Source organism: Nematolebias whitei, chromosome 16 (genome assembly GCF_014905685.2).
Source record: "Nematolebias whitei isolate Nwh7 chromosome 16, NemWhi1, whole genome shotgun sequence".
In the NCBI taxonomy this organism is placed as follows: Eukaryota; Metazoa; Chordata; class Actinopteri; order Cyprinodontiformes; family Rivulidae; genus Nematolebias; species Nematolebias whitei.
The window spans coordinates 28,045,988-28,060,602 of record NC_056513.1 but is presented as its reverse complement, the minus strand read 5'-3'; the positions used below and the strand labels follow the sequence as shown (position 1 = coordinate 28,060,602).

General features: G+C 40.7%; 2 protein-coding genes across 2 annotated transcripts in view; one reads left to right on the top strand and one right to left on the bottom strand.

Annotated features, from left to right (window-relative positions):
* The window catches only part of rps3a (ribosomal protein S3A), a 6,198-nt gene extending 2,971 nt beyond the window's left edge, over window positions 1-3,227 (top strand). Inside the window, exons 3-6 of the mRNA XM_037690515.1 lie at window positions 1,305-1,492; window positions 2,424-2,632; window positions 2,729-2,838; window positions 3,056-3,227. Coding sequence (XP_037546443.1) covers window positions 1,305-1,492; window positions 2,424-2,632; window positions 2,729-2,838; window positions 3,056-3,183 — 635 coding nt within the window. The 3' untranslated portion in view covers window positions 3,184-3,227. The remainder of the gene's footprint in view (window positions 1-1,304; window positions 1,493-2,423; window positions 2,633-2,728; window positions 2,839-3,055) is intronic.
* A 2,636-nt stretch (window positions 3,228-5,863) lies between these two features.
* sh3d19 (SH3 domain containing 19) overlaps window positions 5,864-14,615 on the bottom strand; it is a 37,924-nt gene continuing 29,172 nt past the window's right edge. Inside the window, exons 2-13 of the mRNA XM_037689843.1 lie at window positions 14,336-14,376; window positions 14,020-14,233; window positions 13,878-13,946; window positions 13,654-13,791; window positions 13,507-13,579; window positions 13,253-13,383; window positions 13,092-13,150; window positions 12,784-13,007; window positions 9,628-9,662; window positions 9,297-9,483; window positions 6,134-6,231; window positions 5,864-6,046 (exon numbers count right to left, since the gene is read on the bottom strand). Of these exons, the coding sequence (XP_037545771.1) occupies window positions 5,939-6,046; window positions 6,134-6,231; window positions 9,297-9,483; window positions 9,628-9,662; window positions 12,784-13,007; window positions 13,092-13,150; window positions 13,253-13,383; window positions 13,507-13,579; window positions 13,654-13,791; window positions 13,878-13,946; window positions 14,020-14,233; window positions 14,336-14,376 (1,377 nt within the window). The 3' untranslated portion in view covers window positions 5,864-5,938. The remainder of the gene's footprint in view (window positions 6,047-6,133; window positions 6,232-9,296; window positions 9,484-9,627; window positions 9,663-12,783; window positions 13,008-13,091; window positions 13,151-13,252; window positions 13,384-13,506; window positions 13,580-13,653; window positions 13,792-13,877; window positions 13,947-14,019; window positions 14,234-14,335; window positions 14,377-14,615) is intronic.

The following is a 14,615-nucleotide window of genomic DNA, read 5'->3' as shown; positions in this document are numbered from 1 at the left end:
CAAAAAAAAAAAAAAAAACGCTAACAAAAATCACGGACGAGATGAGTGCCCCGCCATGGCACGTTATCTAGGGGAAACACTGTTGTTGCATTCATTTTTCCCTCTATCCTGACTGGTCTGCCAGTTGCTGCTACTGAAAAACATCCCCATAGCATGATGTTGCCACCACCATGCTTCACTGCAGAGATAGTATTGTCCTGGTGATGAGCGGTGCCTGGTTTCCTCCAAACATGACACCTGGCATTCACACCAAGTGGTTAATCTTTGTCTCGTCAGACCAGAGACTTTAGTTTCTCCTGGTCTGAGAGTCGTTCAGGTGCCTTTAGGTAAACTCCAGATGGGTTGCCATGTTTTTTATTAAGGAGTAGCTTTCATCTGGCCACTCTGCATACAGGCCTGACTGGTGGATTGCTGCAGAGATGTTTGTCCTTCTGTTCTTGGTCACTTCACTGACTAAGGCCCTTCTCCCCAGATTGCAGCAGTTTAGATGACCGGCCAGCTCTAGGAAGAGTCTGGTGGTTCCAAACTTCTTCCATGTACAAATGATGGAGGCCACTGAGCTCAAGACCTTCAAGACAGCAGAAAATGTTCTATATCCTTCCCCAGATTTGTGCCTCAACACAATCCTGTCACTGAGGTCTACAGACAGTTCCTTTGACTTCATGCTTGGTGTTTGTGCTCTGACATGCACTGTCAGCTGTGGGACCTTTATATGGAAAGGTGTGTGTGTGTGTCTTTCCAAATCAAGTCCAATCATCTGAATTTACCACAGGTGGACTCCATTTAAATTGTAGAAACATCTCAAGGATGGTCAGTGGAAACTGCATCTGAGCTCAACTTTGAGCCTCATGGAAAAGTCTGTGAATGTGATTTCTTAGTTTTCTTTTTTGAATAAATTTGCAAAAATTTGTAATCTCTTGTCCATCCTTGTCAGTCTCCAGGAGAATCTTAAGAGTTGCTCAAATGCACATCAGGGAGAAAATTTTCTGCAATACCATGTCACATTTTGGGGCACACTATTCAAAATTAAACTTTCACACTAAAAAAACCCAAAATAAAGCAAATTCATATCTTTATGTATAGCCATTCAAGGTTTCCCTTCCTGAGTGGGTATTTTGTTTTCTGAATAAAGTGACACTGTACACTTTGCATTTTATCTGTAGTATAACTAGTGAGCAAAAGATCAGTTAAAGGAATTGTAGAGGAATTTTACCATTTTCTTTAAATGGTATCACTGTGGTCCCGTGATTTAGTTTCTCAGTTCTGACTTCTCAATTGTTGTTTGTTTGTTTTGTTTTTTTCAGGAATTGCCTCTGACGGTCTGAAAGGACGTGTCTTTGAAGTGAGCCTCGCTGATCTGCAGAACGATGAGGTAGCCTTCCGCAAGTTCAATCTCATCACCGAGGATGTTCAGGGCAAGAACTGCCTCACCAACTTTCATGGCATGGACCTGACTCGTGACAAGATGTGCTCAATGGTCAAGAAGTGGCAGGTAATGTTCCTGTTGTTATAAATGGTATATTTTTCTGACAACTCATCTGAAGCAGCTTTGTTGTTTTAGGGACAAACACTTAGTTCAAGTACATAATAATTCATCAAACGGGTTCAATATTTCATTTTAGCACTGTTGAACTTTTACACCGCGTTCTAATTTTTTGAGATGCATCTGTATATGAAAGCACATGTGCCGTTCAGATGCAGTGGAGTTCATTAGAAGCAAATGTGAACTTAAAACCTTGTCCCAGTTCTGTTATCTCAATTAGTTTAATGCAGCAGAACTAAGAATTCTTCTGTTTTCCAGATGCTGTCATACAGCTGTTCTTTTTGTAGAGATCTGTAAACGCAGCAGAACAGAGGTTGTTTTTGAAACCTGAAGTAACCTCATAAAGGAAGGTGGGCCTGTGATCTGAAGGTCGCTGGTTCATGTGGGTGGAAAAGGTGAAACACCTGCCTCCTCCCTCGTTTGTCCCACTCTGGGCCCTTGAGCAAGGCCTTTAACCCCCACCATTTGCTCCCTTGGGCACCCTAGATGACAGCCTCTGCTCCACACAGAGAGCTGTGGTAGCTCAGTGGTCGTCAGGAAGAACATCCAGCGTAAAAACAGTTACCAAGGCTTACTGCGACTTAGTTTGCTGTGACGACCCCTGAAGAAGGGAGCAGCCGAAAGAAGACGATGAATTGGGAGTTGTTGGTGAAGGGTTTCAACAAGTAACATTAAGATTTATGAAGGACTGCGTTGTTTTGTTTGTTTTTTATCACTCATACTATTTTCTTTGCCAGATATGAAATGTGTAGCAATTCAAATAAAAATGAAAGTTTCGTGTTACTGTCTCTCTAAGGTGTGAAAATAAAATTTTACATCCAAAATGCTTTTTTTTTATTTATTTTTTTTTTATCAATCCTCCCCTCATCTCGTTGTTTAGACCATGATTGAAGCCCATGTGGACGTTAAGACAACCGATGGATACCTTCTTCGTCTTTTCTGCGTGGGGTTCACAAAGAAGCGCACCAACCAGATCAGAAAGACCTCCTACGCCCAGCACCAACAGGTCCGTCAGATCCGCAAGAAGATGATGGAAATCATGACCCGTGAGGTCCAGACTAACGACCTGAAGGAAGTTGTCAACAAACTGTAAGTGTATTTCTGTTCTTGATGAGACTTTTCTCAACAGATGACTTAAGAACTTCAGCTCAGTGTTTAGCTGCTTACTCTGCTTGTTGTTTTCAGGATCCCTGACAGCGTTGGTAAAGACATTGAGAAGGCCTGCCAGTCCATCTACCCTCTGCATGACGTCTATGTTCGCAAGGTCAAGATGCTGAAGAAGCCCAAGTTTGATTGTAAGTAAGACACGCCTGTTGCTCTGCGTGAAGTTAGTTTGGGGACGTGCAATGATGAACTGCTTCAGTCCCAAATAATAGTGTTTGGATCAGCTGATCCCTCATTTTTATTTATTTTAATTTGGGTGGGTTATAACAAGTACCGGTAAACACTATTTGTACATGATGCCCAGTGTCAGTTTCATTATTAGTTTTAAGTCCCTGTTCTTTGTTTCAGTGGGCAAACTGATGGAGCTCCATGGTGAGGGTGGTACCAGCACCGCTGCAAAGGCATCTGGTGATGATACTGGAGCCAAGGTGGAAAGAGCTGATGGCTATGAGCCCCCCATCCAGGAGACTGTCTAAAAACATCCAAACAGACTTAATAAAACATGTAAATGACCAACATACTTCACTTTGTTTTAGTCTTTGTGTACCAGTAATCTGCCTTTTCTTTTTTTTTCATTAAATGTGCAAAGGCTGTACAAAGATGACATCATCAAGGTTCAAGGTGACTTTGTCATTCACATCACGTGGTACATGAGATGGAACAAAATTGTGTACTGAAGTTCCCAATTACACCCAAAAATAGCAGTAATATAAAATAATAAAACTAGAAAGATTGAAGATGTATACTAAATATGAATAAGGTGTATTAAACAGCAGCTTGAACATGAGTCTTGTGAGCAGATGGGTGTGAAGCAGCTTAGGGTAAGAAATCAGCACAAAATGTCCAATTAATGTGACTGATTTTATAAGTTTCAGGTTCGGTTCCTCGTTTGTAAACTTGGGACACCAGAAAACTGATCAAGAATGGAATTTGACTTGATTTTGGATAAGTATAGCTAAATGTTTTCAGTGTCTTCCCAACTCGTTTCTGAAAACGTTTTTTTTGTGCGTGCGTTACATTAATGTTTAAGGACTATCGCCAAATCATTTGGTCTAGGTTGTCCTGAGTTAAGCATTTGAGTCATCAGGTTTGTACCTGATGTTTTCCATGGCAGCTATGTGGGTAAGAAAACACATGAACCTGTAACTTGGATTTTTTTTTTTTTTTTAAAGTAATTGCAGACAGTTTACCACGTTTAATTTTGTATTAAGTAGCCCCACCCAAAAACATTTGGTTGTTAACGCTGCAAACCTTGCAGAATGATCTAATTGGGTTAAGCAAAAATTTAATAAGTGATCACTTGGGTAAAACAGTTAAACTACAATGAAGATGTTCAACTAAATTATAAATACTGCAAATATGTTGAGTTACTTTGGTCATTAATAATTTTGAGGGGTGAACCTGAGGCTGGCATTTTTGGGACATTTCACATACAGGTGCTGGTCATAAAATTAGAATATGAAAAAGTTATTTCAGTAATTCCATTCAAAAAGTGAAACTTTTGTATTTTCATTCATTACACACACATTGATATATTTCAAATGTTATTTTAATGTTGATGACTAATGAAAACCCCAAATTCAGTATCAGAAAATTAGAATATTAAGACCAATTTAAAGAAAAGGATTTTTAGAAATGTTTGCTAACTGAGAAGTATGAGCATGAAAAGTATGAGCATGTACAGCATCAATACTTAGTTGGGGCTCCTTTTGCCTGGATTACTGCAGCAATGCAGCGTGGCATGGAGTCTTCAGTCTGTGTCACTGCTCAGGTGTGATGAGAGCCCATGTTGCTCTGATAGTGGCCTTCAGCTCTTCTGAATTGTTGGGTCTGTTGTATCACATCTTCCTCTTCACAATAACCCATATATTTTCTATGGGGTTAAGGTCAGGTGAGTTTGCTGGCCAATTAAGAACAGGGATACCATGGTCCTTAAACCGCTGGTAGCTTTGGCACTGTGTGCAGGTGCCAAGTCCTGTTGGAAAATGAAATTGCATCTCCATAAAGTTGGCCAGCAGCAGGAAGCATGAAGTGCTCTAAAACTTCCTGGTTGATGGCTGCCTTGACCTTGGACCTCAGAAAACACAGCTGACCAATACCAGCAGATGACTCACCCCAAACCATCACTGACTGTGGAAACTGGACCTCAAACGTTGTGGATTCTGTGCCTCTCTTCCTCCAGACTCTGGGACCTTGGTTTCCAAAGGAAATGCAAAATGTACTTTCATCAGAGAACAGAACTTTGGGCCACTCAGCAGCAGTCCAGTCCTTCTCGTCTCGAGAAGCTTCTGACGCTGTCTCTTGTTCAAGAGTGGCTTGACACAAGGAATGTGACAGCTGAAACCTGTGTCTTGCATACATCTGTGCGTGGTGGTTCTTGAGGCACAGACTTCAGCTGCAGTCCACTCTTTGTGAATCTCCCCCACATTTTGGAATAGGTTTTGTTTCACAATCCTCTCCAGGGTGCAGTTATCCCTATTGCTTGTACACTTTTTTTTTTTCTACCACTCTTTTCCTTCCTTTTGCCTCTCTATTAATGTGCTTGGACACAGAGCTCTGTGAACAGCCATCCTCTTTAGCAATGACCTTTTGTGTCAATGGTTGTCTTTTGGACAATTGTCAGTCCGCAGTCTTCCCCATGATTGTGTAGCCTACAGAACTAGACTGAGACCATTTAAAGGCCTTTGCAGGTGTTTTGAGTTAATTAGCTGATTAGAGTGTTATACTAGGTGTCTTCAATATTGAACCTTGTCACAATATTCTAATTTTCTGAGATACTGAACTTGGGGTTTTCATTAGTCAGTTATAATCATCAACATTAAAAGAAATAAATATTTGAAATATATCAGTCTGTGTGTAGTAAATTAATGTAATATACAAGTTTCACTTTTTGAATGGAATTACTGAAACAAATCAACGTTTTCATGATATTCTAATTTTATGAGCAGCATATGTACTTTTGGTAAATGTGAATGAAATCTATTGAGGGTATGGAGGAAAATGATTAACCATTAGGTGGTGGGAATGCCCATTGAAATCACAAGTGAACAATAGTGTCAAACATCTTTATTATTTATAACAAACTGATAAACTAAAACTTCAGAAAAGTGGCACCAATACTGTATTATTTTTTAAGGTGGTCAAACTTTACCACCCTAAAATACATCAAATTTTACTTTTCTTCCAAATGTCTTTGTTGCAGTGAGCAACAGCGTCACACATCATGTTAAATTACAGAACTAGCACGTAGTTTTTAGGAACCAGGGCTCGGATCCCCCCCAATTCCCCCAGAAACCATTCATCATCAATAGACTCCAGATTGGTTATAATATCTCCAACCTGTCAAGAAGAGAATCAGAATATTCGTTTGGTTCTTTGATGGCTCAGTTTGATATTTCTGTTGTTGAAATAGATTTTTTTGTATACCTGGAAAGAGAGTTCCTCGTCACAATTTGATTGAAAGCTATACAGTGCCCTGGCTTTTCCACCAACAGAAGCTCCCATCTGCTGGTTAGTCATCTGTCCTGCTGAAGACAATAGTAAAACTGGTTATGCCTTTTATACTACAGAAATTACACTTACTGCAAAAATACAGTGTGAATGCTTATTGCTGAAGCAGTCACAGAAAAATGGATGGAATTTGCTAAAAACATGCTGAATTGTAGCTGAAATGGAAGAACAAGTCTAAATTAGCAGAAGAAAGCAGAAATAACACATTGCTGAATTAGGTTTAAATAAGTAGAAATTAGCACAAAAAATAAGACATTAGATTAAAAAATGGATGAAATGTCAGAAAAAAGATTAAACAACCAGAAGAAAGCAGAAACAGCTGGAATGAGCTTAAAAATGTGGAATTAGCTGAAAAAGCTCAATAACACAAAACCGCAGAATAGTAGCTGAAATATCAGAAAATGCTGAAACTAGCAGAAAAAAATCTGAAATTTTCATAACAAGCTGAAATTAGCAGAAACAAGCTAAGTAGGCTGAAAGTAGAAGAACTTACCCCAAAAAAAGTGAACCTATCTGAAAACAGCTGAAATTATCTAAAAAAAATGTAGCTGAAAAGGTAGAACAAGTTTCTATTCAATTCAGTTTATAGAGCCATATCGCAACAGTGTGAATGCTTCATTAACAGTCACACTATTAGCATCCTGATTCATGCTCAATAATCCAGGTAGAAAAATCTAACAAAGTTAAGTTAGGTCCTCTGGACAGTTTCTTTTTGTTGAAACGTTTCGTCTTTCATCCAAAGGACTTCATCAGTCCGAGGAGCCACAACAAACTCATTATTATAAAGAGCACTTTCACATGATGGGTCAACCAGTTGACCCACTTCTTACCCAACCAGTAAGAAAACATCCAGAGGTCCTGATTTAACTTTGTTAAGGCTTTCTTAAGGCTGGCCACTCATATCATCACAGTCCCTGTGACCCACATCTTCAATCTCTCCATAAGCCAAAACTCCATCCCAGACGCTTGGAAAACAGCCTTTGTTCTTCCTTTGCTGAAGGGAGGTGATCTCACCTCACTGAACAACTATCGACCAATCTTTAAACTCTGCATTTTAGCCAAGGTTCTAGAAAAACTGATAAACTCTCAAATCAAAAATTACCTGGACTCATTTAACATCTTACCTCGCCTTCAATCTGGTTTCAGGAAACAACACAACCATTGCTTCACTGAAGGTTCTTAATGACGTTGTTGAAGCACTGGATGCTAAGGATTATTGTGCCGCACTTTTCTTAGACCTGTCTAAAGCTTTTGACACTGTGGATCAGAACATATTGTGTCATAAACTCTCAGAAATCGGTTTCTCAGAACACACCATTGGTTGGTTCTCTAACTATCTCTCAGATCGGAGGCAATGTGTTCAACATAATGGTACTTCCTCCAGTTATTTAACAGTCAACAATGGTGTACCTCAAGGCTCAGTCTTAGGACCCATCCTCTTTAAAATCTAATACATAATGTAGGTAAAAACCTCCCTAATGCATCCATACATTTCTATGCAGATGACACAGTTGTTTATTGTCGAGCTAAAACAGTTGCTAAGGCTTTCCAGCTTTTGAATTCTGCATTCAGCATCATCCAGACTGATTTATTCCGCCTCAAACTTGTCCTAAATGCCGACAAAACCAAAGGGATTCTTTTTTCAAATAGGAAGTTGGTCCCAGCAGTTCTTCCTCCGATTTTATCTTCAAATGGTGTCCCCATTGAGTTTGTTGATTCCTATAAATATTTGGGTATCTTGGTCGACTCACATCTCTCTTTTAAGCTCCATGTGGAAAACTTGGTAAAGAAACTGAAAGTTAAACTGGGTTTCTTTTTCAGAAACAGATCCTGTCTAACCCTGAATGCTAGAAAACGCCTTGTATCTGTGACTTTCCTTCCCTCCATTGATTACGGTGACATTATTTACATGAACGCTCCTACAAGCACCCTGCAGATGTTGGATGCTGTCTATCATGATGCACTAAGATTCATAACTGGCTGTGATTATCCTACCCACCACTGCACCCTGTATTCACTGGTTAACTGGTCACCATTAACTTCACGCAGACTCTCTCACTGGTACATTTTCATCTTTAATTCACTTCTTGGTCTGCTGCCTTCATACACCTCCTCCTACATGTCTCTGCGTGAGTGCAGCTACAGCGTGCGCTCTCAGGACATTATTACCTGCAGTGTTCCCTCAGTGAGGACTGAACTAGGCAAAAGGGCCTTCTCCTACTCCGCTCCCGTTTCCTGGAATATCTTACAAAAAGATCTGAAGCTCTCGACCTTGACCTCTCTAAGTGGCTTTAAAAATCTGTTGGACTCATGGCAAGGACCGATGCAGACATGTTCCTGTTTTTAGTTTTCTACATTCGCCTTATGGTCTAGCTGTTTTTGTTACTTTTTTGCCATCTTATTTGTAAAAAATAAAAAATAATCTGTATGCCTTCTTATATTTGTCTATTGTTGTCGCTGTTGTCCATTGTTGTCATCTTTCTTTGTTGAAATCAATTCTCTCTTGTATATGAGTCCTCGAGGCTCAATGGGATTTACCTGTCTAAATGAAGGTTGAATGAATGTTGGAATTTTCTACCTGGATTATTGAGCATGAATCAGGATGTTTTGAACCACTTTGGCCATGACTGCCTTAAACAAGTCAGTGGGGAGGGCGTACTCCAGAAACCATCTGAGCACCATCAAACTGGTTGACCCACTATGTGAAGGTGTCATTTGCAAGACTGAGTTTGTTGTGGCTCCTCGGACTGATGACATCTTTTGGATGAAAGACAAAGCATTTCAACAAAAAACGTCCAGAGGGCCTGACTTAACTTTGTTGGACGTTTTAAATAAGCTTTCCTCCATAGAGCAATAGTGGTGAAAGCATGTACATATACGTGGAGCAGTATTATCAGGCAGTTGCCAAAGCATCAGAGGGTCAGTGAGTGAAGATCAGCAGACACGGAGGATACACTAAAATGAATTTGCATCACCAACATTTGACAGAATGGTCATATGGGTTTGTTTGCATGAGACCAAGATCAAGTAGTTAGGACAATCATAAAACCTCATGAACATGACCTTTAAATATTTGTACCTGTGTTGATCTCAATGAAATTCCTGGGGAACATGCCCTCTCTGCCACTGAGCCTACCGGAGCTCCACTCCTCATTTAAATGCTTGGTGACCAGGATTCTGTCACCCTGCTGAAAGGAAAGTTCGTCATCTGACTTTGCGGCGTAATCGTACAGAGCCACTGCCCATTCCACCTTGGACTCAGGAACCTGCAGAGAGAACGTGAGCAAAATGATGTTGTATAGGAGAACATATAAAAAAGTGAAATTAATCTCCAAGCAATACAAAATGTACTGTCTCAACTATGTGACCAGCATCATTTTGGTGTTTCTGCCTCCATAAATATTGGTTACCTGAGCAAATTTAGCAGTCCCAGAAGCAGCCATGCCTGTGAAAATATCAGTGGAAGAATAAAATTTAAAAAGGCCAAGTGAATAGACAGGTGCATTTTGTAGCAGTTATCAGAATACTGATGAGTTGTGAGTGTTGAAGCACTTTTTGTTTGGATCAAATTTAGAGGAGTTGCAAGAGTTCATGACCTGCTATGCATTTATGAGCTCCTCCCTCTTGATGGGACTTTAGTAAACAGATTTTTAATGAAATAGAAACAGAGGGACAAATTCCCAACAGGGCTTGTTGGCAAAATGGGATGAAAAAAAAAACTGAATAAAGCTACTTGTTGAACACTGGCTGTTTTATCAAGCTCAATACCAGGATCAATGTTCACATTTTGTTCGTACCTAAGTGACAGGAGTTTCTTTGTTAAGGTTGGAAATAGTGTAACCACGTCAGTGCCTCTTTTCAGTGGGGTCCCACAGGGCTCGATTCTTGGACCACTTTTCTTTTCACTCTATCTGCTGCCTTTGGGATCTATCTTGAGGAAACATGGCATTTCATTTCATTGTTATGCTGATGATTGTCAGATTTATCTGCCCATCCATCCATTTTCTGCTTGATTCAAAGTCGGCTCGCGGGGAGATCAGCTTGAGCAGGGAGGCCCAGCCATCTTTTTCCACAGCCACCTCTTTGAGCTTGTCTGGGGGGACCCCAAGACGTTCCCAGGCCAACTAAGAGACATAGTCTCCAGCGTGTCCTGGGTCTTCCCCGGGGCCTCCTCCCAGTTGGACATGCGCGAAGCACCTCCCTAGGTAGGCGCCCAGGGGGCATCCTTACCAGATGCCTGAACAACCTCAACTGGCTCCTCTTGATGTGGAGGAGCAACGGTTGTACTCCGAGACTCTCCTGGATAACTGAACTTCTCACCCTATCTCTAAGGGAGAGTCCCTCTACCCTGCAGAGGAAACTCATTTCAACCGACAATCCGCGATCTCATTCTTTCGGTCACTACCCAGAGCTCGTGACTATAGGTGAAGGTAGGAACGTAGACTGACCGGTAAGCAGAGAGCTTTGCCTTACAGTTCAGCTCCCTCTTCACCACAACAAACCGGTACAGAGTCCGCAATACTGCAGATGCTGCACCAATCCATCAATCAATCTCACGCTCCATTCTTCCCTTACTCGTGAACAAAACCCCGAGATACTTGAACTCCTCCTAAACTTCCTTTTATTTTCACTCTGCTGCCTTTGGGATCTATCCTGAGGAACATGGCCTTTCATTTCATTGTTATGCTAATTGTCAGATTTATCTGTCCTTGAAACCTAATAGTTCTTGTTCCATTCGCCCTAGCTGTTAAAATGTCTTGATTACATTAAGGCATGGATGGATTCAAATTTTTTAAGTTTAAATGATCAGACAACTGAAGTGATTGTGTTTAGCTCTTGCACTACTGCTGTCACTGATCCTGTAAATCTTGACTCTCTTTAGCCATATTTTAAGCAGTCTGTTACGAATCCAGGGATGGTTTTAGACTCTGACTTTAAGTTTAATAAACAGATTAACTCTATTCTACAAAAAAAAAGCTTCTTCCAATTAAGGCAGATAGCTAAGCTTAAGTCTGTGTGTTGACCAGATCAGACCTTGAAAAAATAGTCCATGCATTCGTAACAACCCGGCTGGACTACTTATGTTGGGGTCAGTCAGTTCTCCCTTTCACCCAGCTCGTCCAAAATGCTGCATCTCGGCTGTTAACAGGAACTCATAGGTTTGAGCACATTTCACCAGTTTTGTCCTCCCTTCACTGGCTCCCTGTACATATCAGAATTGATTTTAAAATTATCCTGTTGACCTTTAAATGCCTAAATGGCCTCGCACTCTTCTATCTCTTTGAACTACTTCAACCTTATGTTCCTTCTCGGGCAATGAGATCATCTAATCAGCTGCTATCAAAATCCAGGTTGAAGCTCAGAGGAGATTGGTTTTGTTTCAGTCATTGGTCCTAAACTTTGGACCAATCTGCCCCCCAACATTAGATAGGCCACTTCACTCCCTGCTTTTTAATTTCTACTTAAAATGCACCTGTGTTCACAATGTATAACATAGTGTGAATTGATTTACTATTTCATTGTTCCTCATTGTTTTAGTGTTTTTATGTTTTTGTTTTTGATGCTTTTAATGACATCTTTATAATTGGATTCATGATAGCAGGATTTCTGCTTTTTGGCATTGGCAGGTCCCCATGTTATCAACTGTTGAAGACGACATCGGCAGCAGTTTTGGCCATGGCAAAACTTTTGAGTCTGGTTTGGTTTGTGCTACGAGTACTCAGCTGATTTATGAGCTAAACCGTAAGATGGAAGGGTTTCGTGAGAATCACGTGCCAACTGCGGCTTCTAGGACTCGCCAGCATGTTGTAGTCGACCTTGAAGAAGACTCATAGCATGGATCAGTGGAGTGGAATGCCCATAAATCTGGCCATTTTGGATCTGGAAAGTACCAGCAGGACTCAAGGCTGACAAGAAAAAAACGTCTGCCTGAAGACAGTCAACAATTGTGGCTTATCTGAATCTGACTCCCCTGTTTGGCCACGGATATGGGCCGACTATCAAATTTCTCCTGGGACATGTGTAAGCTAAGGAAAAAGCTTTGTCTATCTCCCCTCCCTCCCCCCCAAGAGCTTCTGTGCAGGCTTGTCAGAACTGCCGGATGAACAACAACTTTATCAGGACTATGGCCAATCTTTATAAATGTGCTTGCTGGTAGAGTTTTTAGATGTCTCAAATCGTGTCCTGATAGGACAAGATGTGAAGAGATCTTTTTTTTAATACCACTATCCATCCTCATGGCCTTTTACCTTTTTCTATCTAAAAAGTATTCTGATAAAGACTGAGGCTGTGCTCTTGTAGCAGTAGCAATGTGCACTCCGCCCATATTTCGGAAGACTGTACGAACATAATCTCACTGTATCCCGGCACAATGATAATAAAGCTTATTCTGATTCGGGTTCTTTACTGCCTTGACCTTATTGTTGAGCACTTTGGTAACAGCTGCTGTTTTAAATATGCTTTATAGATAAATTTGACTTGACTTTAGTAAAATGAATTGTTTCAATGTACCATAAAATAAAAGAAAATCACAAATAAAATGGAGGTGTGTTGTCAAATCTTCCTACCAGGCAGTTCCACCCTGCCAGGCTGATGCTGCCTGAGAGGTGGAGGCAGATCTTCTATGATGTACACAAAGTCCAGGGGGAAAATTCCGACGGAGACGCCGATCTGTCCCCGAGCCCAGTCCTTCCCCACATATTCCTTCAGCTGGATTATGTCTCCCTTGAAAAACGACAACTCATCGCTGTGTTCCCCCACAAAGTCACAACTTGCCTCACATCTTGGACCACTATAATGGATATTTCAAAGAGCAGATCAGGGTTGTTGAATACAGCTAATTCAACATCTTTTGAAATTTGTAGTAAAACAGTACCTGACAGGTGCAGATTTTGGCTTTGGCTTCTTTTCATGGAGCCATTTCGGTGAATTTAACTAATTAGAAACAAGAAAATGTCCAGCTTTTTACATGCATTGATTTTCACTTACAATTGACAGTGTTTCCGAGAAACAGATGAGTAATTTCCTGAAACTTACCAACACTTTGACATAATTAATGGGAAAGTAACCAGTTGATCCATTCAAGGTACCTCGATACCAATGGTTGTCCACCTGCTCCACCTCTGTCACAACATCTCCTTCTCTAAGAGCCAGCTCTTCTGGACTCCCTGAGTAAAACCAAATACAGTATATCTCAAATGAAAAAAAAAACAACTAACTTTTCAAATAGAACTAACATATTTTCATATAATTATTTTCTGAATGCAATTTGAAGGAAACAGATTCATTACCTGGAAGGAAGTCATACAAAGCTTCTACTTTTAGTCCATAATTGTCTCTACCAGAGGCAGTTGCACCAGTTTCCTGCAGAGAAAAGAGAGGTTTATATACTGTAGCTCATGTTTGTCAGAGCTCTCTGAGCACAGATCTAAACACACCTGGTGGGAGGACCAAGCTGAGTCAAGGGGAGTTATGACATTCATCCGAGACTTGTGCACTCTCCCTCTGACCTCTCCAATTTGGCACTCAAACTCATTGCTATTAGTCTCTTCCAGTAGCAGAAGAATTTCATTTTGCTGTTGCAAAGACAAACAAAAACATTAAGTTTAGCTGTTTAGGAGCAAAAGAAGATGTGCTACGCTGTGAGGTTTGTTTAAGTCACCTGGATTGAAAGCTCCCCACAATCGCTACCATCAAAGTCATAGATTGCAATCCCATGAGGAAGTGGAAGCTGGGAAAAGAAAAGGAAGTGTAAACAGGTACTCAAGAAGGCTTTTAAGAAATACAACTCGTGTGCTTCTTACAGTGTATTTGTTGTAAAGCCGGTGGCCTGGACAAGGTCTTGGAGGAAAGATGAGCCCCTTTTTAAGGGGCATCTGTGGAAGATTTTTAGGTGAAGGTTGTAGTGGAGCTGACTGGGATCGACCTGCTGTCTGAAGGTTCGGGGGACGAAGCTTTTCTGGGCCTGTTTTGGCTGGAGGAGGGCGAGGTGGGAGAGATTTCTTCATACTGGGATTCCTGCAGTAAGAACCCGTAAAATAAATCAATAGAGTTAGATACAATCTTTAGAACATCTGCATGATGTAATGGTTGAATTTTACTGACTGATTCTTTCCTCACCGTGGTGGGAGTGATGGCTGGGGGCCAATACTAAAAGTGTTCTGAAAAAAAAAAGTGAATTTTTTTTTAAACACATAAAGGGAACATGTTGCAAGAAGGTGTAGTACTGGAATTAATGTAACCGATTCTCAAAGAATTCATGGGACTACAACAAGTCCTTTGTTTGTGGAAAGAAGAGAAGGTGCAGCAGGTGAGCTTCTCAAGGTACAGAACTAACCTAATGAAGACTTTTATATATCAGTTACACAATGTTACGAGTCATATACTGTTTTTTATATAT